The 26368-nt window shown below is 37.8% G+C and overlaps 5 protein-coding genes across 6 annotated transcripts in view; 3 read left to right on the forward strand and 2 right to left on the reverse strand.

The window, feature by feature from the left end:
• LOC133526400 (stress-activated protein kinase JNK) overlaps positions 1-26368 on the forward strand; it is a 483516-nt gene that overhangs the window by 126474 nt on the left and 330674 nt on the right. The gene's annotated exons all lie outside the window — the stretch shown is intronic.
• On the forward strand, positions 318-6855 carry LOC133526399 (large ribosomal subunit protein uL2-like). 2 transcript variants are annotated; one of them, XM_061863015.1, is made up of 2 exons: positions 318-2789; positions 3722-6855. In XM_061863015.1, the coding sequence occupies exon 2, from the start codon at positions 5871-5873 to the stop codon at positions 6681-6683; it is 813 nt and encodes a 270-aa protein (XP_061718999.1). In that variant the 5' UTR covers positions 318-2789; positions 3722-5870; the 3' UTR covers positions 6684-6855. The 2 variants fall into 2 exon arrangements, with proteins under 2 accessions (XP_061718999.1, XP_061718998.1); XM_061863014.1 differs by having other exon boundaries at positions 3722-4689.
• On the reverse strand, positions 7371-9825 carry LOC133526387 (serine/threonine-protein kinase RIO3-like). Its single transcript, XM_061862998.1, has 2 exons — positions 8302-9825; positions 7371-7958 (listed from the first exon to the last, which is right to left on the reverse strand). Exons 1-2 carry the CDS (start codon positions 9640-9642, stop codon positions 7524-7526), a joined length of 1776 nt encoding a protein of 591 aa, XP_061718982.1. The 5' UTR covers positions 9643-9825; the 3' UTR covers positions 7371-7523.
• LOC133526425 (large ribosomal subunit protein eL34-like) lies at positions 10964-14154 on the reverse strand. The gene is made up of 3 exons (XM_061863055.1): positions 14069-14154; positions 13862-13933; positions 10964-11290 (listed from the first exon to the last, which is right to left on the reverse strand). The coding sequence occupies exons 2-3, from the start codon at positions 13924-13926 to the stop codon at positions 10996-10998; spliced, it is 360 nt and encodes a 119-aa protein (XP_061719039.1). The 5' UTR covers positions 13927-13933; positions 14069-14154; the 3' UTR covers positions 10964-10995.
• The window catches only part of LOC133526393 (bone morphogenetic protein receptor type-1B), a 118407-nt gene continuing 106308 nt past the window's right edge, over positions 14270-26368 (forward strand). Inside the window, exon 1 of the mRNA XM_061863005.1 lies at positions 14270-14575. Within this exon, the coding sequence (XP_061718989.1) occupies positions 14572-14575 (4 nt within the window). The 5' untranslated portion in view covers positions 14270-14571. The remainder of the gene's footprint in view (positions 14576-26368) is intronic.

Below are 26368 nucleotides of genomic sequence, written 5' to 3' on the forward strand. Positions count from 1 at the left end.
TTTTTCTTTGAATGGGGTTGGCACATAGAGTAGTATAAAATATAGGCATACTTACGTTACTCTTCGTATATAGGGTTCGCACCTGTCAAAGGTTTGCACAGATGGCGCCATTATAGCTTATTTGTACTTAATGATAAATTATTTGTTTGCTTGCTACAAGCTACAATACCTATGAAAAACAAACCATAGAGTCCGATCAAGCTAACTCTGCATGATATTCGTAATGACTAAGTGTGGCAATATCATCATTAATGTAAAATTTCGAAATGACGTTTATAATTTATTTAATATTTACACAGAATTACAGTTTAAAACTAATACACTGTGAAATGACAATTCTATATTATAAGTATGTACAACTATGATTGAATTAAAACACTAGATTCCCTTTTATCCATCATCTCACAAAATCTCAAGCATTCCTTACACACATCCGCCCATCGCCCCGCAAGCAGGTCACATTCGGGTGCTGAAACTAGGAGCGCATTCAACAGGATCAGGGCACGAGGGATGGACGAGTTTCTATGCGCCACCGTGCGTATCGTTGGCACTGCTAACAGAGGCCGCACTTGGGGTCCGAGGGTTATCTTTTTAAAATCAGGAACAAAGAACCTCACTAGCCCCTCTACCAGTTCCGGGCAGTCCGAGTAATGACCTCTCACTTTGTTCTATTCAAGTTGGTGCAAATTAAGACTGCAAAGTTAGCTTAGATGGACTCTGTATAATTTATTTTATAATGCATATGTACATTTCGGCTTTGTCCAATGGCAAGGGACACACTGTATAATACTTTATATTCCTCGGATACTGTAAACTAACCACGTGGAAGAGCGGTACTCTCTTAGCACAAGTGTTTTCTCACTAAAAAAAGGCTCCAGCGCAGATACTGTAATTTGTTTTTAAGCTAGCTCCAAAGAACCCCCACTGTGACATTTAATTTTGTTCGATTGATTGAATTCGTTGCACCTTCTTAGTAGGCAATGTATCAATAATTGCATTCCATTTGTTGCAAGGTTTTTGTCGTTTGTTTTTTTTTTTTTATACTACGTCGGTGGCAAACAAGCATACGGCCCGCCTGATGGTAAGCAGTCTTCGTAGCCTATGTACGCCGGCAACTCCAGAGGAGTTACATGCGCGTTGCCGACCCTAAATCCGGCCCGCCCCCCCTCGTTGAGCTCTGGCAACCTTACTCACCGGCAGGAACACAAGACTACGAGTAGGGTCTAGCTAGTGTTATTTGGCTGCTGTTTTTTGTAAGGTGGAGGTACCTTCCCAGTTGGGCTCTGCTCTAGATCTGGAATGACATCCACTGGCCGTGCCCTACCACACAAAGCGAGATGACATTCACAATGCCCATACCTCTCTTGTGGACGTAGTTTAAGGACGTACCCGGGTCCGGGTGTCCTATACTGTGTTGATAAATAGCAACCGTCTGTACGACTGTAGAGCCCTTCCTCACAACTGATGTCATTGTTGGCAACATGACGATAATTACCGTCAACGTCATATTGACGTAAACAACCCATCACTGTCATAACATAACATTAGAATTTATTGTGAAATACTTTTCAAGTTAGTGTAACAATAACGACATTAATTTCAGTTGCGTGTCATTTGCTATCTACACAAGTTAACAGTGCAATTTCTCAGTACTATAATAATAATTGACAAAGTCTTTACTCTGTGTTATTACTATTTAATTTATATTCAATAATGTCTACACAGTGTAACCTAGCATCTTCGTCTTTGCAAGAAATGCCGAAATGCGTGAAGACCGTAACAATCGAACGGAAGAAGATTTTGTCTGGGTAAATATGTCCGAAGTAGAACGAGGTAGTGCGATATGCGAGAGTTTATTTGAAGTTAACACAGTAGTCCAATCACCACTAGATGGGACTTCAACAAATATTGTGCAATCTAGGGTGAAGTGTCTCAGTTCCAAAGAGGAATCACCTGACCAAAGTGATTATGATAGTGACTTATTGCCAGATGATGAGGAAAAATTAGAAGCTTATTATATTGACCACTGTGCAGAACACAAAAATAAACCATTGCAACCTAAACTGAAATATCCTAAACCTTATTGGATGAAAATATATGAACGTGGTATTTACAATATAGAAAAGAGAGTAAATGAAAAAAGAGAGAATGAAAATAAATGTAGTAGTCGGCACAAAAATAGTCTCCTTCCTAAAATAAAGCTAGATGCCTCAACAACTCAAGTTCTGGAAATGTTAATGAACCATGGATATCTTGGACAATGTAATGAATTAGTTTATAATGGAAAGAAAACGATGGTTTTCAGTGCATTTTGCAGTAGACACAACTGTATTACAACACCATTTGATATTGCTGTTAAGATATACAAACTAAAAAAAGATGAGGAGCAGAATAACATAATTTATAAACAAGTTCAGAGAGAATTTGAACATTTAAAAATTCTACATGATACAAAGGGACTGAGAGATCAAAGTATTTTTGCTGTGAGAGCCAGAAAGAATGTTATTCTAATGGGATTTGTTGGATCTGACAACTGGCCTGCTGTAACCATAGATAATTGTTCAAGTCAACACAATCAAGCTATGTACAATGACATCATTGACTATATGGACCGGTGTTACAATATAGGTAATTTGATACATGGGAACCTATCTGCTAAGAAGATATTATGCCGTAATTCTTCTAACAGTGCACCACTCATTTGGTTCATTGGCTGGTCACACTCCGTCAAAAGAAATCACCCAATGGCATTACCTAAATTGATGAAAGATTGCTATTTTGTGACTGAGGTATGTTAACTAAAAAAAGATTTTTTCTTTTTATGTTAGTGTTTTAGTAATACAATGTAAAGTCCATATAACTTCACTTAATATAATGATTCACTCCCTATTAACATCAACATTCATTGGCTATAGTTTCTTTACTTAAGTATTAATTTCTCTCTATATAACTAAAGGAAAACATTGTGAGGAAACCGGACTAATCCTAACAAGGCCTAGTTTTACCCTCTGGGTTGGAAGGTCAGATGGCAGTCGACTAGTCGATTAGTTGTCAGCGGAACCCAGGCTTCCATATAGAGTTGTGCCCGCTCGGTCTTTAAAAAGAGCGCTCCGATCTCGGTCAATTGGTCAAACGAACTAGTTCGCTCTTTTAGGTCCTTTAGTTCCTTTAGTTCATCAGGAGCAAATCTCGAGATCTGAATGAGTATGACTAGGTTATATCTTGCTCTCGCTCGCAAATAAACAGAGCGAGAGCGTGAAAGAGCGAATTTCTTGACCTTGACTCATTCTGATCATTTGCTCCCGACCGATTTGTTACTTGGTACTGAGGGCGAACCACGTGCGACGTGTTGCCTCTCTGTCGCACTTGTAAATTCGTACGTAAGTGTGACAGGGAGGCAACCCGTCCAACGTGGTTTGCGGTAGGCCCGCTGACATACCGACTACTGAACTAAAGGACCGAGACTGATTAAGAGCGCTTAAGATGAACTAGTTCCTTTCGGTCTGTGGTGGGATTTCATTCCTTTTAGTTCTTCGGTCCTGACCGACTCAAGCCTACTTCCATAAGCCGGGGCAGAATGCTGGGACAATGCAAGGAAGAAGAAGAGATAACGAAAACTCTATAGCATCAAAAAACGACTGGTCCCTTAAGTGACGCTTTACTGAATTTATGCTTATTGACATTTTTAGTGCTCCATTTTAAATCAGATTTTTTGTTTCAGTTTTTCAAAAGAAGAGATGTTGCAGTGCAATCAACCTTAGATCTTTACAAGCAGATAACAAGGCAAGATACAGTAAATGCAAAACTGTTAGAAATTATTCAAAGCAAAGATTTATTTGAGAAGTATAATACAAATCCTAATAGAAGAAGTAAAAGTCTGGCTAAGCCTATTACAAATAAGAGATTTAAGTGATGAATGAAAATATAAAATATATATATATATTTATATTGAAAACAAACTTTATATTGCATTCCTTTTCGTTTCTGTAACCCATTCATGGCCACGTAGGCACGAACCGCCGAGCGTACTCAATACGCCGGTGACCATACAAACCATTTTTAGCTAAACTAAAACACTCGGGTCTTATGGGTTTCGAGCCTTTCGCGCAGAAATAAACCAACTTCCTAAATAGTTTGAAATGCCATTAAAATCATTTACGACCGTAGTACGTTTGAAAGAGAAAATTTATTTGAAATGTAGGTACTAAATAAAAAATAGTGAAAATCGGTACAGGAGGGTAAATTGAAGAAATTTTAACTTAAAATAGAATTATTTTAAATTTAAATTTCTTCCCACCGTGTTCAGATTTGATCACTATGTTTTAGTACATTTCAAAATTTTATTATCACTAACATACGCTACGCCTGTATCGCAGAGGACCAGTTAACAGTTAAAATTATTGAGCTAAGTTACATAATGAAGTAAGTATTGAAATAACAAACTTAAAAAGAATTATGTACGTATAAGTTTATTTTTCATTGTTTGTAGTTAATATTTTTGTTGTTTGGCACTGCCCAATAACTTATTTCTAGCCACTGTTTCACTATCTGAAGGTTGTGTGGGAGAGATCGGTTTTTAGCGATAAGTCCGCTTGTTGTTACCTACTCATTTAAGTCCTGTTTTTTTTGTAATATGTATTCTACTTAAATGTATAATTGTTGGTGCAATAAAGAATATTTACTTACTTACTACTTTTTACAAGCTTTTATTTAACTTGCTCTGTTAGTATGTATGGGACAAATCTTGCAAGTTAAATTGGACCCACTTCCCGGTGTCCGATGAAGCTGAAAATTTGCATATATAAGTCAGGTGACAATGCAATATTTTGGTACCATCAAGCTGATCTGATGATGGAGACAGGAGGTAGCCATAGGAACTCTGTGATAAAACAACGCAACCTAATTGTGTTTGGGGTTTTTAGAATTGTCTCGATGAGTATTAGTTGCCTGTGGAAGAAAAAGTACAGTCAGCGATAAAAGCTTGTACCAAAATGACATTTTTGCCAAAAACTTATAAGTAAGATAAATTACAACTAGCCCAAAGACGTAAAAGAGCATACATGCTATATACTCTGTGTGCAAGCACATTACCTGTCCTATTCAGTATTTATTTAAGAGGGCAGTATAGCATGCACTAGTCCAAACAAAAAGAGAAAATGTTTTTCACTTCTAAATATTTTCCATTCTCCATGATTTTTTAGTATGTTATTGGCACAATGAAAAAAAGGTATGTTTTCCTTATTCAAAATAAGCAAAAGATTTTTTTTTTTTCATTTTCAAACAGCGAAACCTAGAATATATTATGCTGAAGCGATCGACATCAAAATCAAAGTGATTTGTAAAGATTTAAGTAAAGTAAGTAAGTAAATATTCTTTATTGTGCACCATACATTTTAAAAATAGACAGGAAATGAAAAAACACGTAAAAGTTAGGTAACAACAGGCGGTCTTATCGCTAAGAAGCGATCTCTTCCAGACAACCTTTGATTTACTTAGTGGAAAACGTTTTCTCCCGAAAAGGAATTTCATAGAAAAAGTACCGTTATTTTGTTAGGATTGTAAAGCTATTCTTCCCTTTAAACGGTTTGACAGATGTGCAGGTTTACAACACTATCATCATAAGATTCATAAGCATTGCCATCGCTAACAGTTGACAGAAGTAAAGCTTCGCCAACATAACACAATAGCTTTATACTAATTCAAGCAATAATGTACTCTTTGCCAAGGGCACAAGAGCGTATGTTGCATAGTTATGTATGACCGTTCTCAAGTTCTTGCCAACTCCGCCCTAAGCCCCTTCTTATCCCCGCGCCGCCTAAAGTATTACAAACTTTCATACTGTTGTGCAATACAGGGTAACCAAAAGGCATATGGATCTTACTTTATCTATTGAAAACTGGGCCTCTAAAATCATGGGTCGTATGATTCGCGCTCAGCGCAAAGGTGCTGGTTCCGTCTTCGTTTCTCACACCAACAAGAGGAAAGGAGCTCCTAAACTCCGTTCCCTGGACTTCGCGGAACATCACCGATACATCAAGGGAGTCGTAAAGGCTATTATTCATGATCCTGGCCGTGGGGCACCGCTAGCGGTGGTACACTTCCGAGATCCTTATAAGTTGAAGACCCGTAAGGAATTGCTAATAGCGCCAGAGGGGTTGTATACTGGACAGTTTGTTTTCTGCGGGAAAAAAGCAACGCTTCAAGTTGGGAATGTGATGCCGATCGGAGCCATGCCTGAAGACTTGGAACTTGAGAACTTGGAAGAGAAGTTCGGTGACAGAGGTAGACTTGTTCGTGGTTCTGGCAATTTTGCTACAGTTGTTGCTCATAATTCTGATACAAAGACAACCAGGATAACGTTGCCATCCGGTGCTAGAAAAGTTTTGCCGTCTAGCAACAGAGGAATGGTTGGAATCGTTGCTGGTGGTGGGCGCGTTGATAAGCCTTTAGTCAAAGCTGGTCGGGCGTATAACAAATATAAAGTGAAGCGTAACCGCTGGCCGCGCGTCCGCGGTGTTGCCATGAACTCTGTGGAGCATCCCCGTGGTGGTGGGAATCATCAGCATATTGGCAAGGCTTCGACTGTGAAGAGAGGAGCATCGGCTGGTCGCAAGGTTGGCCTCATTGCTGCCCGAAGGACTGGTAGGATTCGAGGTGGGAAAACTCACGCCAAGGACACGTAAAGGATTGACATTGTCAAGGTGAGATTAAAAATAAAGAAATAAATATATTATGACTTATTATTTTACATCCCAGCTCAGGTACCCTTCTTGGAAGTTTTTAAAACTGATAGACCGCGAGCCAGGAACAGATTTCCATGACCAATCGCATCCCGGGAGAAAACTCGTAATAGTGGTTAATGGCTATGTATATGATGAACCCTCGTGTAGGTACCTACGTCAGCTGCCGCTCCGTTGGTGGGTGGAGGAATGGTAGCCACCGAAATACGTAAAAAAAAATTGTCTTCGCCTTCCGTTTGATACTTTGTCAGATGTTATTGTTAATTAAAAAAATCATCAGCTAGTTGTATCGCGGTGGTAAGAACGTAAGCTGGTCGCATGAACATGTAAAAAACAAGTGCTTTACCTTTTTGCGATAGTAAATCAGGCGTTTCAAGCAAACGGATCACGCAATTTACACCTTACGCATACTTTGCGGACGTAAAGTGGTAAGGCGCGTATTTTTTACATGATCATGTGAATAGCTCTAGTCTTTCCACCGCAATAGAACCGGCGGACGTTTTTTTTATTTACTAAACTATCGTCTGACAAAGTATCAGACGGGAGGCGATGACTGACGGTATATGCTCCTGGCCCGCGGTCTATGAGGATATTAGGTATCGAAAATTAAAGAGCAGTCAAAGGCAGTAATACAAGGTGGCAGTTTTATTGTGTAACATACAAAGTATTTCATACACAAAGATTTCATACAAACACCTACTTAACCCACAGGTAGCTATGCCTTCAATAAGCAACTGCACCTAACCCTATAAATTGAGTATACCATGGACACTACACAATTCTTTAAGACTTTTTCTCCTTCTCAGTACTACCTATATCCCCAACCGATGATACATCAATGACATTGCCAAAGTTGGTTTCTTTATCAACTATAGATGTAGTTGGTTCAGAGAGATTAACTTCATTACCAAAGTTGGAAGCGCTATCAACACCCTTCGCCTTCTGGGACTGCATCCACATTTCTTCAAACTCATCATCATCTGAATCAATGTCAGAGTCACTCTTTTGCTTTGATTCGCTGCTCTTATTCCAGCAGTACTCAAATGGATAGCTGATATTCCTGTTGTCGTCCGGAGCTATTTCGAAGCGGGAGGAGAGTGAGTTATAGGTGGTGTGTACTCCTTCCAGCAGGTTGACATCCACTTCTTCAAAACCTGTGACAGACTTGAAGAGTTCCTCAGCTGTCTTTACGTCTGGCACCCCCTTTTTCTCGAAGAACTGAAATATAACAAGCATTTATAAAACATAGTAAATATGTAAAACATTATAATATTTTAATAAAAATAGTTCAAAGAATTATTTGTACAGAATTATATCCATTGTGTATATTTAATTTGCAATATTTAGCGGTATTGCATAATAATATTTGTAAATGTAATGAGATAGTTTGAACAAATTGGGTCAGATCTTCATTTAATAGATAAGCAATTTGTTTTTAATGTAGATAAGGTTATAAATGTTGTGTAATAAGCTAAAATATATTTTGGGTTCAGTGATGTCAGGATTATGGAATTTTTCTCTTGTTTAACCAGTATCATGAGTATCTGAAATGTTTTCTTACATTGTTAATGTTACGGCAATCCCTAAGCAGGAACTCAAGTCCATTGGGATGGTCTGGCTGCACCGACTGTGACACATCAATGAACCAGCACTTGTTCTCCCACCACAGGATGTTGTACTCAGACAGGTCCGCATGGATCATGTGCCCCTCCTTGTAAAGCTTGTGAACGCCATCCACCACCTCCTTATACACACTCTCCCATTTCTCAGGGCTTAGGATTGCGTCTCGCAGCTTCGGTGCAGGCTTATTGTCCCTGCCAATGAAGGACATGACTAGGATATGTTTCTTCAGACAAATCATGTCAGGGCAGTTCAGTCCGATCTTTTGCATCCTCATCATATTATGCATCTCTTTCTCGGCCCACATATGAACAATTTTCCTTGGGTTTTGCTTAGAAAAACGGTCTTTGAAGCGATAATCAGCTTTGATATATTTATCACGAGTTTTGAACTCATTCAAAGTAGTTTTGAACACTTTGATGGCACATTCTTTAGGCAGGATCATGTCTGGGAATGAAGGGTCACTGTTAGCATGAAGTACAACCGATTCCTTCCCAGTTGAGATTATACCATTAATATCCTCCAACATTCCATTGTTGATGAGCTTAAAGAGAATCAGGCGTGTAGCTTCATCAAGACCCATTTCTGCAGTAGCTTGGCTTTCTTTTCGGTCCAACATCTTATGTCTACGCGACTGATGGTGCCTAGTTTGTTCCTTTAAATGGTTGAACACAGAGTTTGGCAGTTTCATGTCGAATCCAGCGCCGTCGCCCGTGCATACCTCAGGCGGGAACGCCATGATGCGGCACGCGTTCCGACGGCCGTTGATAATGCTGTCGTGCTTGGTTACCATCTCTCCATCCTTGATAATGTACCCCCGCTTCGGCAGACTTGCGTATTCTTTCTCGTTCGTTTCAAACCGATCCCAATCTCTCTTGGCTGCGACTTCTACATCTTCATCTTCCGAATCTGTGTCATACACGAGATTTTCGGGTACATTGCGGTAGTTATCATATGACACGGAAACTTTGGCATCTCCGTTACGCTTCTTCTCGACTCTCTTGATTTCGTCATCGTATTCTTTGTCGAACTGACATTGCAACACTTTTGCAATAATAGCATCTGAATCGCAGTATTCTGTCAAGTTTGCATCCTGTAACTGCTGCAGGATCTCTGGAGGAATATCATCGGAGGACGATGGACATACTTGTTGATCAGATATCAGCTCCGCAAACTTTATTTCTTCTTGGACCTGCAGTCCTTTCGCATATTGTTCCGACATTATGTCCGATAAGTTTTCTGCCGCAACGGGCGCTGAAACTTTTTTCCAGGGATTCGACATTTTGTTTAACTTATTTATTAATAATATCACAGACGTTTCTATACGGATTAAATAAAGATTTAAGATAAAAATAAATAATTTCACAATAATTATCTACACGATGTACGATAAATTTAGTGAACCACAGGTTATAAAATGTAAATCATAGACAATGGAGACAGCAAAACGTCAAATTCCATAAACTGTATATTTCTTTTATGCGCACAGGCAATATCATACAGCCGAAAATGAAATAATTTTGCACATAGCGCATCTTGGGAATATGAAGAGCTAGAAGTCTTGGGAGAGTAGTATGAAATGTTATAGGAGACAAACGAGCAGACGGATCACCTGATGGTAAGCGATTACTGCCGCCCAAGGACACCCGCAACACCAGAGGTGTTATAAGTGCGTTGCCGACCTTTAAGATGGGAGTACGCTCTTTTCTTGAAGGTCGTATCAGTCCGGAAATACCGTAGGCGACAGTGCATTCCACACAGTTGAGGACTGCCAACCATCTAAGTGATGAAGATGGAAATATTATCGCGTAGGGCGATGGCGAAAAGAAGCGGCAGGGATTATTCCGAACAATTCCTCAGAGGCTTAGAGCACACCCCGTTATACAGATGCGATAGAAAATGCAGCGCCAAGGGACTAAGCCGATCCGAAGTACGCGGCCGGTGGAAGGGGCATCACTTGTACTATCGTCAGCATAATAATGAATGCCGCGGATTTGCAGCATGTCATTGATATGCAGAAGGAATAGCGTGGGTGATATTCACCGTCAACTACGACCTTTATGCTTCTGTCTGCTAGAAAGCTACTGACCCATACACATAATCTCCCGGGAAGTCCATAGGAGGGTAAAAAACGTAGTGATTATATGCTCTTTGGAGGGTAACTTGGAAAGAAGTGCTTTTGTGCCAAACACGATCGAAATCCTTCGCTATATCCAAACTAACAGCCAATGCTGCACCCTTTGTATCGATGGCCTGTGCCCAACGATGTGTGATTTTACTTGCACCGGGTGTTTGGCAGATGCTTAGAGCCTATTAATTACAAAACTTTTGATTGATTTTACTAATTGTGTTTGATTTGCAGCTCTTTCGCCCGAATTAAGTTCGAGATAGGCCCTCTTGATTGATGAACGGCTGAAAGACGCCAGGACAATAAAGTAAATAAACTGATAAGGATAGTATAGCCAGAGGCAAAATAGATATATAATTCATGGCATAGGAATAAAGGGGTCTTATTGCTCTCATAATTGTATTCCTTATTCGGGACTAGTTTTCATAGGATAGATGCAATGAGACGTTTACGATAGTCCAATAAAACTCCCATATGATTTTTAGCTTTTATTTATACCCTAACAACTCATTTCGCGGCCTTCTTGCTGATCCTGGGGTTGGCCTGTTGCGCTTTGTACACCTTCACCAGTTTCTGCTCCTCGATGAGGAAGGCGCGAACGATGCGCTGCTTGACGCACTTGTGGCACAACACGCCGCCGTACGCGCGCTTAACTGTCTTCTTGCGGTAGCAGAGGCGGGAGCGCTCAGCGGGGCGGGCCGGCTGGATGCCACGGAGCTTGCTCTTGCAGTTGCCGCATCTCGGGATCTTCTTGGGCTTCTTGACGTATTGGTAGACTAGGCGGCCGCCAGGGGTGCGCACTCTGGAATTTAGAGAGTGATAGGTAAGTATCGAGTTATCAACAGTTTTGGATCAGAAAGAGAGGAATAACTGGTCTTTGCAAATGCTTTACCTCTATGCTTAGGCGCGTATCTGTTTTTATTCAGAAGTATTTGTATCTTGGAGCATTCCACAAAATAATAGTCTACCATAATCTTCCGATTCTACTTTTTAATAAACCAGCCAAGAGCATGTCGGGCCTTGCTCAGAGTAGGGTTCCGTAGTTATTCTTTCGTCACGATAAGCTAAACTGGAGCTTAAAGTGTAGTAGATTGTAAACCAAGGGATGAACTGTGGATGTACGTCTTTTTACTATGAAGGGGAAACTTTTTGCGACAACTCAAAAAGAGCTAAACTGATCATATCCGCTATAGTTTTCATTTAATGTCTTAAGCTCTACTTCCACGATTTTTTTCATATTTTTTTGACCTATGGTTCAAAAGTTAGACGCACACAGGGGGGACACATTTTTTTTTCTTTCGGAGCGATTATCTCCGAATATATTCACTTTATCAAAAAATGTTTGTTGAAGACCCCTATAAGTATTGAAAGCCCTTTCCAACGATATCCCACACTGTAGGGTTGAAGTAAAAAAAATCACCCCCACTTTGCGTGTAGGGGAGGTACCCTAAAAAAATATTTTTTTAGATTTTATTGTAGGACTTTGTTGGGTTTATTGATTTATATATCCATGCCAAATTTCAGGTTTTTAGCACTAACGACCATGGAGCAAAGCCTTGGACAGACAGATGGACATGGCGAAACTATAAGGGTTCCTAGTTGACTACGGAACCCTAAAAACTACAATCTGTGTTAAATCTTGTACTTCACTGGATTTGCTATTCAAAATCTCAAATTTTCAAAACTGACCAAGTAGACCTAGTCTAGACCAATGTAGTCTAGCTAGTGTGTGTAGCTTTGTGTTAACCAACAATGTATAAATACAGTGTTTTTTTAAGCACCTTTAATTTTAAAGGTGCTTTCCCGAGCTTAAATTAAGTTACTTTCACAAGATACTTGTATTCTAATCTAATTAATTACATTCCAAAGGTATTTTTTAAAAATCTACTAAGGCCCCTATGAACGTTTATACTTTCCTTAGGGCATGTTTACACATTGATTAGTGTTTAGTATGAGTTTATGCATTTGCTACTAAACGCAAATAGGCTAGTACTATCTGGGAAGACAGATGTTCGAAATGATATTGGTATTCCAAAGTTAATTTAAATAGCATGCCCATGTTATAACAGCTATATGCAGCATTTAATTACTTAGTACCAATATAAAAGTAAATAAAAATATAAAAAAACAATGCCATTGAATGTAGTTAACCATACGAAGTTAAGGGAGTTAATAAAAACACTGTGTAAATAACATTTTAAAATAAAACACTAGGACAAGTATATTTAAAATTGACTTGTGCAATTATTATATTATTTCCAATTTTTTTTTGTCAAAAATAAGTTTTGGTATAAGCTTTTATCACTCACTGTACTTTTCTTTCCACAGGCAACTAATATGCATCAAGATAATTCTAACAACCCCAAACACAATTAATAGTTTTGCATAGTTTTATAACAGAGTTCCCAGGGCCACCTTCTCGCTTCATCATCAGATCAGCTCCATTTAATCATAATATAACATTGTCATTCGATTTATATGTGCAAAATTTCAGCTCAATCGGACATCAGTAAGTGGGGTTTGACTAACAGGGCAAGTTAAATAAAATTCTAGTAAAGTTCCACATGCAATGTAGCCCTTTGTGCCAAAACCTGCTTTAAAACTACTGTTTCATCTGAAGAAGCACTACATTTTTTATTTTAAAATACTTCTTGTAATACGATAATTAATAATAACAACAATCTTTAATTTTAGGCCTGAATGTTGCATTTTCTTACTGTCACTTAAAATTCTAGCAAGGCCGGGGCAAATACTAACTAGTAGAAAGTTCGTAACCATATCGGGCAATGCGAATATATTTCCCACTTCATTCAAAACTTTGCTATGCAGTAACAGATAACAGGAAATTATTTCCCACCGCAAAACCCCTCTTTCCCCCCACTTATCCAAATTTTAATTTTTTTTTCGTAATCTATGCACCCAAATTACCTAATAACCATGGTTAGATTTCAAAAATCTCATAAAATGTGTTCCATTTAATTAAGGGTTAAACGAATTTGTTTCCATTGATTTTTAGAAGGTACTAAATGGAGTACCTAACCTAAATTATTGATAAACAGGAGAAAAACATTGTGTGAATGTAAAGTGTAGAACTGGAGATTCCAAAATGTTTTGCTAGACATTAACTGTAGTCTAAACATAATGTTCTCAGTACTTTAATATGTTTTTAAAGAGAAAATAAATAGTACTAGGACACATGTTCAGCGTCTTTCAAATATCTGCCTAGGATCAATTCCAGTTACCGACTTTAGAGGTTATGTCAAAGGTAAACTTTAAATTTGTAAGACAGAGATTTGTAAGTTATCATGTAATTTACGTTACCTGTGACCGTCTGTAAGGATATTTTTGTAATAAAACAAGTAGAAAAACTCACATCCTTCTCTGGTTTGATTTGGTATTGTACGACAGACGTCGTCTGAACGTTAGCCGCTGTACCATCTTGAAGCTGAAATATTAAAGAAATTATAAATTACACATACACGGCACTGTAATGCACTATTTACTGCATTAATTTTATAGAAATTATCGCTGGATTAATATAGATTTTACTAAATCTTTTAAAAACACACAAATGTCCAACCTTTTTGACAGCTCTTGACAAGAAAAGAAAAATAGCTTTTACGTTGGCAATACCATTGATTGGTTAATTCTCTTTGTTAAGAAGCTCTGAAAGTATTAATTAATGAATCATACATCAAAAGTATATAAGAGGATAGGAAATAAGGAAAAAGTAATGTGTGTAGCAAAATAAATGTAATAAATTGGCGTAAATGACAGTGTTTAAAAATTGATATAGTCGCTTACAAAAATAAATTTTAATATAGAGATAGGTTACTTAATTTATTGAACAGTAACACTTCCAACTTATCGATAGGTATGTTATAAAATTTTAATGTAGAAATGACATTTATTTACTGGACCAAACTGACACCAACGAGAACAATCTAAAAAAAGCAAAAGTATATTTTTATTTTAAAGCTCGCAACCCATAAATTTTAAAATGGCCGCTGTGTGATGTTTATGGTGATGTTATTTGTGTTTTGTATCGCTGAGCCGTGTTTTTAAAGTAATTTTTGGCTGATAATGGGTGAGTTTTCTGTTTTTTTACTGCCATAGTATGTAAAATACAAGTTGTTATAGTTTAATTCTATCGAACAGCAGTGTAACTATATCGATGTACAAAAACCTGAATCCTTTAAGTTTGTCCGACTTACAGCCTTTGGGAGAGTTTACCTGCACGTGAATGAATGTGTAACATCATTAAATTAACCTGTTATCTATTAGTAATAAGGCCAAGTTGAAAACTTAGACCATTTAATGAAAATTATAAGTTATTCGTTTATCACAGTTACAACGAAAAAAAAACATTTCTGTATTGGTTTTGTTATGGTTAACTTTGTGTTTTGTTACCTACAATCTCTGTTTTCTGTGATATATTCTTTATTGAATATGAGTGATTAAGTATTTAATTAAGAAATTCTATGCAACTGAATTACTCAACTTGATTATGGCTGAACAATTTAGTACTAGAGACATGTTTATATTTTTAATTTTAATCCCTTAATTAATTTCTATCTAAAACCCTATTTCAGCTAAACATTTTTTAAATGCATATAATAATCCGATAAGTAGTGCTTGTATTGTTATCCTACAGATCTGTTAGCATAATTGTCAGTAGATGGCATTACAGTACAGTTTCCATTATCTAGGAAGGGTGCGCGCGGACCGCAGATAGTAAACAAAAACATTGCCTGCATGGAAACTGTTTTTGAAGGACAATTACTCTGATACCAACCTTGTAAGATTTATCACTTAATTCTCACTTGCCTAATGAAGGCTTAAGAACTAGGGGTTATTTGTAGACTCTTCAAGTGATGTATGCCGTTTTTGAGTTATTGGAATTTTGATTTTATTTCAATTAATTAAAATTGAAATTTAAATGACATAATTGGTCAGGAGTCAACGGCCTACCACTCCAAGGGATAAATATTCATTACGGATAATCTTGTAGTGCATTCCAGAGTGAAATATGGACCAAACTGCATAGTGAGCAGCAGATATTCATACACAATACATTTTGATTACTAATGAGAGTAGGTAGATGGTCCTCCCAAAGTTCAGTGATGCTTGCAACTTCAGGGATTGTATCATGTGCATTGCGAACCAAATGTAGTTGATCTTAAATTGCTTGAGTGAAGTATTTAACCGTTTACAGGGTTCAATCTGTATTGTAAGGCAAAAATGCCAACCAGATTTCTACATCTTTTGTATTCTTTTTTTTAGTGTATGATATCTATTTCAGTTTATAATTCATATGAAATATAGTAGAGTCATACCCAGTTAATTTGGCAGCGATTTTGATAGCCAGACAGTGCAAGTGTTCAGTAAACATCACTATTTCATAGATGTTTGCCATTTAAAATAACACTTGCACTGTCTGGGATGTCAAAATCGCTGCTAACTTAACTTTTTCTGACTCTAGTATGACTACTTAAACAACACAAATCAAAAAATATTGAATAAACTAATTTGATTTGTTCCCTAGTTAAGTTAGTTATAAATACATTTCTTTCTTAAACAGAATTTAGGGCTGCCAAACAGCAATGATTCATGAATTGTGTATTTTTTAAAATCTAAACTGTGATGATAATGATTAAAAAATATGACCGGTAAAAATGTATTGTTAGGGAGGGAAGTGCAGTCATATAATTTGAACTACATGTTTTCTTAGCAAAATATACTATACTATATCATCATTTAAAGCTGGAAAGGCATAGGGCTCACAGTAACCCATACAAACACTTTTTTAGCAATCTAGTGGTGAGGGCTTGGAACAGACTCCCAGAAGATGTGGTTTCAGCACCAAATGTGAACCAGTTTAAAAATAAATTAGACAAGCACATTATATCTACTACTCGTTCATGATAACTATCTTTATGAATATTGGAAACAGGTCATATCAGTTGTCAAACTGCCTGCCTGCTTATTAAATAATAATAATAAATAATAATAATATATTAATTATAGAAAGGTTTTTTCCACTAGACCTACAGGTTTATACTTGCCGCAAATCTAACTGGCGTTTGAGATCATAATGCTATCTCCTTTACCCTTGTTAAGACCAACCAAGAGTGATAGAGATGGCATTATGACCTGACTCGCCACTTAGTTTTGCGGCAAGTAAAGTTATCCATCCTGTATTGTATCCTGCTGGCGCCTGTGCCAATTCTCAGTCAACCATAATTGAAATTTGAATCACTGGTTTGACTGGGTAGTATTCAAATCATACAAATGATTACTTCAATTGAGTTAAATGGTCCTGATGTCATGACAATAAGTCATTGTCAATTTAATGTAAAATAAGTACCTACTCTCATAAAACCATAGGGGTATGAATGAAAGGATAAGTTCTAAGGATAATCGAAAACAAATTATGATAGATGACGCCAAAGATTGACCACATCACATAGCATAGATTGTTTTTTCATTGTGTGTTTTCTTATGGCATTCCGATACTAGTATTTATATGCATTATTTAAGGTTTAGAATTGAAAAGAGCAATGAATGACCAATGAAAAATATTCCTCAATATTGAAGGTTGTGACTCATTTTCTCTCTTATGATATTTTTCCGCTTCTGTCTCTGGCGGTGTGGAGAGCCATGTGAACTGTAGAGTCAACAGCGGTGGGGATCTGTTCAGACAAACGTAATAAATAAAATATGGGGTATTTTTTGTTCAAATACTTACTCCTCTGGCGCAGCAACCCTAAGTGTGTCTTGGCTGCTCGCCACTGGTCCCGGTCCTGTGCAGTTTCTCGCCAGTCTTCAACCTGAAGCTGCGCAGATCTATGTCCATTACATCCGCCCATCCATCCTAGGTCGGCCGGCCGGCCGGGCGGCGTGCTGTCGGTTTTCCCTGAAACGCTTTTTTCACCACCCGATCGCCTCCCATTCGCTTAAATGGCCAAGCCACCAAAGCCTTTGCGCCTTTGTGACACCCAAGATGTTTGAAGTTCAAATGATAAATTAAATCTGTTCCATTAAAAAAACAAAACACATCAACATTTTTTTTACTACCTTAAATTTTTGTTGGATTGTATGAAAGCGTAAAATTAAGTACAGGCGGAGTAAATTAGATTTAGGTGCGTAGTTACGAAACTTACTTTTATAAGACAAAAACACGAAATGAACACCAAAAGGTGTTCCTGTAGTAATAAAACTTAAATCACATTTCCTGCCACATTCTTACTTGATATTCTCACCTAAAAAGGGGTATCAAGATTAATTCTCCCATATAAATCGGGCCCGTGTCGAATCCAATTTCGTGGTTACCCATTTAAGGTAATATGAGGGCTTATGTACGGCGCTCGCAGGGCTGCTGCGGGTAACGAATGTGAGAACCCTGGTGAGAGATTTATAAACAACTTCTAGATGTATACCTACATGTAATATACTCTGCCACAGCAATCTTGTCAGTAGAAAAGGGCGGCAAAAAGAAAAGGTAGGCGCGAAGCGTTGACTTCCCATACAAAATATGAATTTCACGCCTTTTTATATTGGCAAGTTGGGTGTGTTTCAGTATACTCCTCTGGAGTTGCAGGCGTAAATAGGCTACGGAGACTGCTTACCATCAGGCGGGCCGAATGGATGTTTGCCACCGACGTAGTATTAAAAAAATAATATGTACCTTCATGTATAAATTAGAAGTGCACTGCACTATCAGAGTGAATAAGTTCGGGACTAGAACCCACGCTTCTACGTGAGTTCCCAAAAACTTATCAGTAATTGTGGGAACATACGTCAATTTATTTTGAACGAAAGAAAACGAAAGTTTGAGGGGACCAGACAAGTCATCTCAATCCGGAAAATATCAGGTTGCAAGGTGAACGCAAGATTTTGTAATAACTTATGCTTAAACATAAATAAATGCCGTCTTGGGTAATGCATATTAAAACGAGTTTCGCTTTTTCTGTAAAGAAAGATTTTCTTCATTGAATCCGCGATTTATTAAGTATTCTTATTATTAGCGCCGAGTTTTATATATCGAATATCGATCGATGTAATCTATGTATAGAAGCATTTCCTGTAATTTACATAGGTACATGAAACCCACATAATTAAACACCTGCGCTGTGATATCTTTATTTCTTTGAATTTAGTCATTCATGTTACCTTATTTTCTTATTCGTATATAGGTAAAATATGAATTATCATTATAGGTACTACCTGCGACGGTCAGGTCAGCCCTGTATGTATTGTACACAGTATACATTTCATAACCAGTATTTTAACATAAATAAATAAACTACATACAACATACATTGTCATTGTCAAAAAAAACGGCCAAGTGTGAGTCGGACTCGCGCACGACGGGTTCCGTACCATTATCTACACAAACGTCAAATAATCACGTTTGTTGTATGGGAGCCCTTAAATATTTATTTTATTCTGTTTTTTAGTGTTTGTTGTTATAGCGGCAATTGCGGCAACAGAAATACATCATCTCTGAAAGTTTACTGTCTAACTATCACGGCACATCAGATACAGCCTGCTGACCGACGGACAGACGGACGGACAGTGGAGTCTTAGTAATAGGGTCCCGTTTTACCCTTTGGGTACCCCTAAAAATAAAATATATGTAAAATCCTAATATCCCTCTGAAAATTAATTGGTAGACTCCGTCTAAGCTTACCTTACAGTCATTATTACAGTAGTAGGTGCTACTATTTTGACCGAAAAAAGTGTGAAAGTGTGATTATAAATTTCATTGCATTAGCAATGCCCTTGCGAAGTTAGCTTGGCCTAACTTTAGTGACAGTGGCATTAAGAATTTTTTTTTATACTACGTCGGTGGCAAACAAGCATACGGCCTGCCTGATGGTAAGCAGTATCCGTAGCCTATGTACGCCTGCAACTCCAGAGAAGGAGGAGTATTCAATAGAGTAAACTGATGACAAAAACTGTGAAAAATACCTATAAAGAAAAGGGATCAACCATGAAAATAATCGGCACTTAAATTTACACTCCCGCACACAGTTTATCTCTAATTCTACATTCACCAGTGATCATAATACTGTTTATATTTTGACCGCGCCGTAGGTGTTAGAATAAGTGCAGCGTACAAAGACTATTCTTCGAACCGGCCGACATTGAGATGGGTCGTCATTAATAATAAGTATAATAACAATAAACGGATATTACCATAGATGTGGAGATTCGAGTGCTGAGCTCGTATAAGAACATGATTTATATGTAGTAATTCAAGGGTTTTAGTCTTGCGTATAGATGCTGGAAATAGATACCTAAAATGATTAAATTTGATGACTGATGACTGGGTGGGGTAGGGTTTATTGGTGACTTTAGGGTTAGCAATTAGCATTATGCTGAGGCGGGACCATTTCGTGGTAAACTTTATAGGTACTTCATGTTTTAAAGACATAATATTTGTATTCCTATACGTTTGTATGAAATGTAGTTTGCCATCAATAAATACATAATTAAATGCCACTATAAAAGGTAAAGCACGCTTTTCTAATTCGACTCTGTTGCATTTGAATGCCATTTATTAATTAATGTGCACGTTAACCCCTTTATTTGTCCTATAGGTAGGTAGTTTCGGTTTGGCCCAATGGTTGACTGGTAGAGAATGCCTTAAGGCACTAAGTCCGCCATTTGTACTTTTTTGTATTGTGCAATAAAGGTTAAATAAATAAATAAAGGTACTATACTAAAATGACGATCGAAATCATATTACCAATTCTTTCACTCCTGCTACAACTATGCAAGTGCGAATGAGAAGTTAGACCGCTTGTAGATGTCCGGTGTTTCCGCCGGACAACGGACCGGGTTAAACGTCTACGCCCAGTTTTGTAAGTGGCCACCGACAGCTTCACCCAAGAAAACAAGACATCGTCGCCGAACACGGACAATTGTCCGGTGAAAACACCGGACGTCTAATACAAGCGGCCTAACGACCCCGGCCGTCAGTTTGGTTCGCGGATAGTATAAAATTGTCTATATCATTTTATATACCGATTTATAAATCTCAATCTGAGAAACTCCACCGAGAATGTTGCTGATTATATTGTGGGTATGTACTAAGAAAAAAATACTTGTGTCATGAATATAAATAAACTGAAAAGTAGATCATTTCCCGCTATTTTCTCTTGAAGTAACTGCGGGTTTCCCCGTGATCTCAGCTGTAAGTTGTTTACTGCTAGCGCGGATGAAGTATTGCTGCTCTAGGTCGTGTACTAGTTATGGGAACTTTCATAGTGAATCATTTACATATATAGTTGTGAGATGTTGCCTTCTTGGGTCTCTGCCTTGTTTTATGGTTAGGTCTAATAAATAAATATTATTGTTACCATAATTATAACATGTAGGTATATGAATTTATTAAACGCGACGTTGACGTCGAAGTATAAATTGTCCTTCATTCGATAATATCTTGTAGCTATAGGGTTTTGTGGCGAAGTTTCAGATTTGGTATCTATAGATTTTGTAATTATGCTCTAGCTTTTTTGAAATCTTTAGAACCCGATGATATGCTATGAGAATTTGATGACAAATAAAGGGCCATCGCCCTACGCGACAACATTTCCATCCTCACCACTTAGATGGTTGGCATGGCAGTCCTCAACTGTGCGTTTTTCCAGGAACCTCGCACAGCTAAACTGTGGAATGAACTGTTGCCTGCGGTATTTCGGACCGATACGACCTTAAAACCTTCAAGAAAAGAGCGTACTCCCATCTTAAAGGCCGGCAACGCACTTACAACCCCTCTGGTGTTGCAGGTGTCAATGGGCGGCGGTAATCGCTTACCATCAGGTGATCCGTCTGCTAGTTTGCCTCCTCTACCATAAAAAAAAAACAAATTGTTGAGATCGCTGAAGAATTCTAGATTTTTAAGAGAGCATACTATTAATCGCCAATCAATGCCAATGTTAGGCGGTTCATTCGAAGTCGCCATAATTAGCAATGCGAAAAAAATTTAGAAAAAAATAACCATCAATTTTTGTACTAGTACTTGACATCGAGCAATTTCACATATGCGTTTACAGTTTCAACTCTGCACAATTTGAAAATTCGCACAACTTCATACATCACCTCAAGCGCGAATGTACTCGGGCCAAACACGGCATGCCGTGCTAGACGTGCTGCAATCATGTTCTGTCACATACCCATATTTATGTCCTTGACTGTACTATAACTATAAACGTTACAAACCTGCCCCCATAATCCCCCAAACCTGCTCAAAGGCCGTCTCGCCCACTCCATGCCATTGTATTCCGAAGCTATGCTTGAGAGGCGTCAACTCTCGTCCGAATGACAATGTACAATGCGTCCAGCCCCCTGAATTGCTTAAACTTGTAATGGAAACATCAATATTGTGATGACTTTCTAGAATTATTTTTAAAATTAACATTTTGAGTAGCATTTGTTTGTGATGGGAGGGTTTGAGGTTATACGGGCTTGAAGTTTTGTCAGGGCACAGGCATGTATTTTTGTGTATTTTCATCACACTTGCTCGAAAAGGACCTTATTTTATGCAGGTGTACTGAAGCACAAAGACCTTTTTTAGTTCCCGCGGGAATTATGGATTGTGAAAAAGAAAACGAACTCCCCAGGGAGTTATAACTCCGGGGGTAAGCATATTGCAAACTCGCATTTTTAATTCCCTACAGCTGTCGGGAATTACCACCCTCGTATCCAAATTTTCACTTACCCCCCTCGTGGCACAATGAACTAGGGTCATAACTACTCAGACGGAAAAAGTTTCCATCTCTCATTCGTTTACTGAAAATTCTAGGCATTTGCGTTTTTTGTCTTTGAAGTACTTAGATATTATATGCAGTTATGTATATGTTACGTTCTCATAATGTTTATCAGGAAAAAAGGATAAAAATAATTCAATCAAATTAAGAAAAAATCTTGAAAACGTTTATCAAACAAACAAGTTCAAAATTACAACATTATTTAGTCTGATTATTTTGTTCTGACCTTTGAGTATGCAAGCTGAATATTTTTGGTGTTTAACTCATTAAATAAACTCAAAAAGGAGTGGCCTAGTTCTGGTTGCTGCAAGGAAGTGGGTCTTTCTTATGTAAATAAGGCAAATTCACGTGAAACCAAACTAGGCTTAACAAGATATACCTACATTTAAGGAATGGAATTTGTTTGCAAGAAACGCATAGCGATTGTTAAATAAATTTAGTACTAAGTATATACTATTGGGACCGTGCGAAGTGCATGGTGGGGGTAAGTAAAGCGATCCCAGCGCATAAGGTGGTGGTAAATGAAACTTTAATTTACGATTTCTCCTGAAATATTCATTTAAATTGTATGGTGTAAGGGACCATTGTCATCTGTATGAAATGCTTAATATAACTAACGTATTTAATTTCATAATTATTAATAATGTATCCGTGTAAATAGCTTTGCAAATGCCACATATTACGTGATCTTTTTCTAGAAGTTAAGAATAGGTATAGTAAGTTATCCTTAAAAGATAGACATTTAACATCGCGGACTTTTTTGTTGACCTATAAATGAGAGATAACCCCACCATACATTGTGTTTGTGTTGTTATAGCTCAAACGGATTAGGCAGCGTTTTCGATTAAAGCTCCTAGCCAGCGTGATTTTTTCCGACAACATCGTTATATTTCAACCAATTTACCCAAAACCTTAACAAGTTGTATACCTAAGCCTTCCTCAAGAATCACTCTATTGATAGATGAAAGTCATATGAAAATTCGTTCAGCAGTTTTAGTTTTGGAGTAGTTTTATAAGATGTAGTGAATTGACGTTTTCCCCTAGACTTGCGGACGCTAGGTTGCGTGACAGTCGTGCACATAGCGAATTGGTAGTGTTTATTTTAAGCAGGCAAACATGCAAGAAGTGAGGAATGTTCTGACTTTTGACTAAACGTAGAGGCTATGCCTGAAGTTTGCTTGAGTCAGGTTCTCAGGTTCAGGTTGAAGGCTTTGATAGGTCAGAGAAATTCAATTGGATGTTTTATCTTCCGGACTAGGAGCGGAATTCTATTAGTTCTCTCAGTACTTGGCTTATGAGCTAGTTATTCTCGAACGCGAATGCCGTAAATACGACGCCGTTGGAATTTTGTCTTCTTATGATATTATAACAAAGTATGGCGTGGAATGACGTAGCATTGCTTCTGACAAAGCTCACCAAACTTAAATCCATCAGACGAGCAATGATCCTAATGGACGAACGTATTGTCCATTTCGAATCTCCATTAACAATGCATCGATCCGTAGCTCCGATCTGATAATTCTCAAAAACACGAGTATTGTTGTTGTCGAGCCAAAAAACATCATTTACTAAATATCTGAAGCCAGATTGAGCGATACATAAATTGAATTTGAACCTGCCACTGATCGTTTAGCTTTGGCCGTTGGATTAATGAAAACGATAAGCTTGAAGATCTTAGTAAGGAATGTGATCATGGTAATGATTTTTATCTTGACGATATATGTGTAAGCTGCGATATTTAGATTATCTGCTTCTAAGCTTTTCGTATGCTTTGATACATACAGATTAAGTGATAAATGTTAACACATGTATGTCTTGAAGGCTATTCCTTAAAGTTTAATTTCGTCTGGCAGGTGTTGATATTTCATTAGATTTATACTTGCCATCGTTTTAGATGATGTTGGACTTGTGACAATGTCGACTTGTCATGCCATTAAAGGAGATATTAAATAGTCACTTGCCATTCATTATTTTACTAAAGTTGGTAATTGGCTAAGACGACTAATAAATAAGTACTAGGTAAAGTACTCATGCAATTTCAAGCCGTTGAAATATTTCTGTAGCAGACCTTTGACCTCAGTCGTGTTAATTGGCTCCAGAAATTCGTGCTTGTGTTTTTGATAGTCGCTTAATAACAATATTCCACGTTCTGTATGGAATAAAATGAATATTAGTACCTATTAGTCTAGTCACTGTCGATGAAAATCTTCCACGTCGTGTCATGCGTCACTTTTGCACTTACATACTTGTTAGAATGTGACAGATGATAAAGAGACGACCATCTTAGCCCTACTGGTACGACGGAGGCGACTAGCCCGTATCCTGGCATTTGCAAACCGTCAAACATTCCGTTCTCAATAATATGGATCACGTCCAAATTTATTCGTATCGTCTGACGTCACGATTCTTTCGTTGCGACTACGTACAAATCCACGCGCACGCGCCGTTTTGTTTACCAGCCGACGACCGAAAGGAAATACGAACAAAGTTTACACATCGGGCCGTTTACCTCTCTAAAATGAGGTATTTGTTCTACAACAAGCCTTTGTTTAGGTTAAAACAATGTATGGCTAGCCATACAACATTATGCGTTCAGACTGCGCGACCTGATTTAGATCTGTGTCCGTTGTTTGTTTGACTGTAGTTCATTTATTGGCCGTTTTTCCAGTCTAGTGATTGTCGTGGGAATGTTCTGGATAAGGACGGACTAGACGTGTTCCTGTTCAATGTCGTTTCTTCTTATGTCCAGCAATGTATTTCTAATGAAGATTGCAATTTATTTTTAACTGCGCCTAAGCATTGGGTGAGGGATATCTGAAATATTATTGATAATCAGTAAATATAAGATACATGTGTTAGACAGATTGATTCTCTTCTAATCTGTCGAGTTTTACCAGCCCACGGTGTACAACGATCACGTCAGCGGATTCGTTACATTACAACCAATTAAACAACTGTAATCTTATGTAGATATTCAAAGTAGTCTCCTTAAACATTCTTATTCGATACATTATTAATTTGAACCTAAGCATTCTCGTTTAACTCAATATAAATTTTTCATAAGCATTCAACAAACTTGCTTGCCTTAATCTCTATCGATTTTCGATAATGGAAAATTAATTCGCGCTTTAATATCAACATAATGAATTCAATATCTTTATATATCTCAAGACCATATGAATGGTTGAGTGGGGTCGTAGGGGCAGATAAAATGCCCGCTAACATTCGAAGCGAGGAGATCTCCAGATAGCTGTCTTGGGTGTGGGCATGGGCATGGATGTAAGCTCGATATTAAAGCAATTTTACCCAGAATCGAATGAGCATCGATTTAAACACGTGGGTTTCTGTAATGTAAGCATTGCGATTTGAACATCCGATATGGATGTAACGAATTGTTATGGAGACGGCTAGACGCGCTTGTTTTGGTTTTGTTTCTCGTTATTTTTATGTAATAGCGTTTACAATTACATGTGGTTTTATGAGGTCTTTTAAAAAAACCACACGTATAATAATAATTCATACGTGTATATTAATTTATACGAGATTTATAAATCGAATTGTCGTCCTGCTAACTGCCTTTAACGACCCGGACCCAGACGACATGGACTCGGGTATGTCCCTAGACTAGGTCCAAAAGAGAGGTATGGGCACTGTGTAGTGTTGGTAGGAACTCGAGTCTTTTGAGTCTGAATTTGAAAAACTAGACTCGTTTTTACGAAACTCGGCGCTTAAAAAACTTCCCGAGTCTTTTAAGGCCCGAGGCGAGTCATTTATTGAGTCTTTGTTAAAAGAGCTCAAAAGGGCGCTAGTCTCCGAATAAAGACTCCGTCAACAATTTCCGTTTAAAGATTTTATTTCTCAAAAGAATAACAATTATTCACTTATATGAGAAAAAACAACAATCCATTACAAATTAAATTAGTGAGCGATAAAAGTAAATACATAAATAATGGTGCCGCGCTAGTAAGTAGTAGAAAAACAATCTAATATAATAAAAGTGGTGTGTGTCAGGTAGAACAAAAACATGCAAAACAAGTTCAAGAAGTGTGGTTGCTATTGCTAGGAGCGTACCGCGCTGCGCGATGCAAGTCGCAGTCAGCTCG

Source organism: Cydia pomonella, chromosome 16 (genome assembly GCF_033807575.1).
Source record: "Cydia pomonella isolate Wapato2018A chromosome 16, ilCydPomo1, whole genome shotgun sequence".
NCBI lineage: Eukaryota > Metazoa > Arthropoda > Insecta > Lepidoptera > Tortricidae > Cydia > Cydia pomonella.

Coding starts and splice junctions, on each gene's coding strand:
- LOC133526399 (XM_061863014.1), top strand. CDS start 1,764: ATGCGTGAAGACCGTAACAATCGAACGGAAGAAGATTTTGTCTGGGTA. Junction 2,790..3,721: donor ATTGCTATTTTGTGACTGAG/GTATGTTAACTA, acceptor TTTTTGTTTCAG/TTTTTCAAAAGAAGAGATGT.
- LOC133526387 (XM_061862998.1), bottom strand. CDS start 9,642: ATGTCGAATCCCTGGAAAAAAGTTTCAGCGCCCGTTGCGGCAGAAAAC. Junction 7,959..8,301: donor ATTGCCGTAACATTAACAAT/GTAAGAAAACAT, acceptor GTTATATTTCAG/TTCTTCGAGAAAAAGGGGGT.
- LOC133526425 (XM_061863055.1), bottom strand. CDS start 13,926: ATGGTACAGCGGCTAACGTTCAGACGACGTCTGTCGTACAATACCAAA. Junction 11,291..13,861: donor AAATCAAACCAGAGAAGGAT/GTGAGTTTTTCT, acceptor TCTAAATTCCAG/AGTGCGCACCCCTGGCGGCC.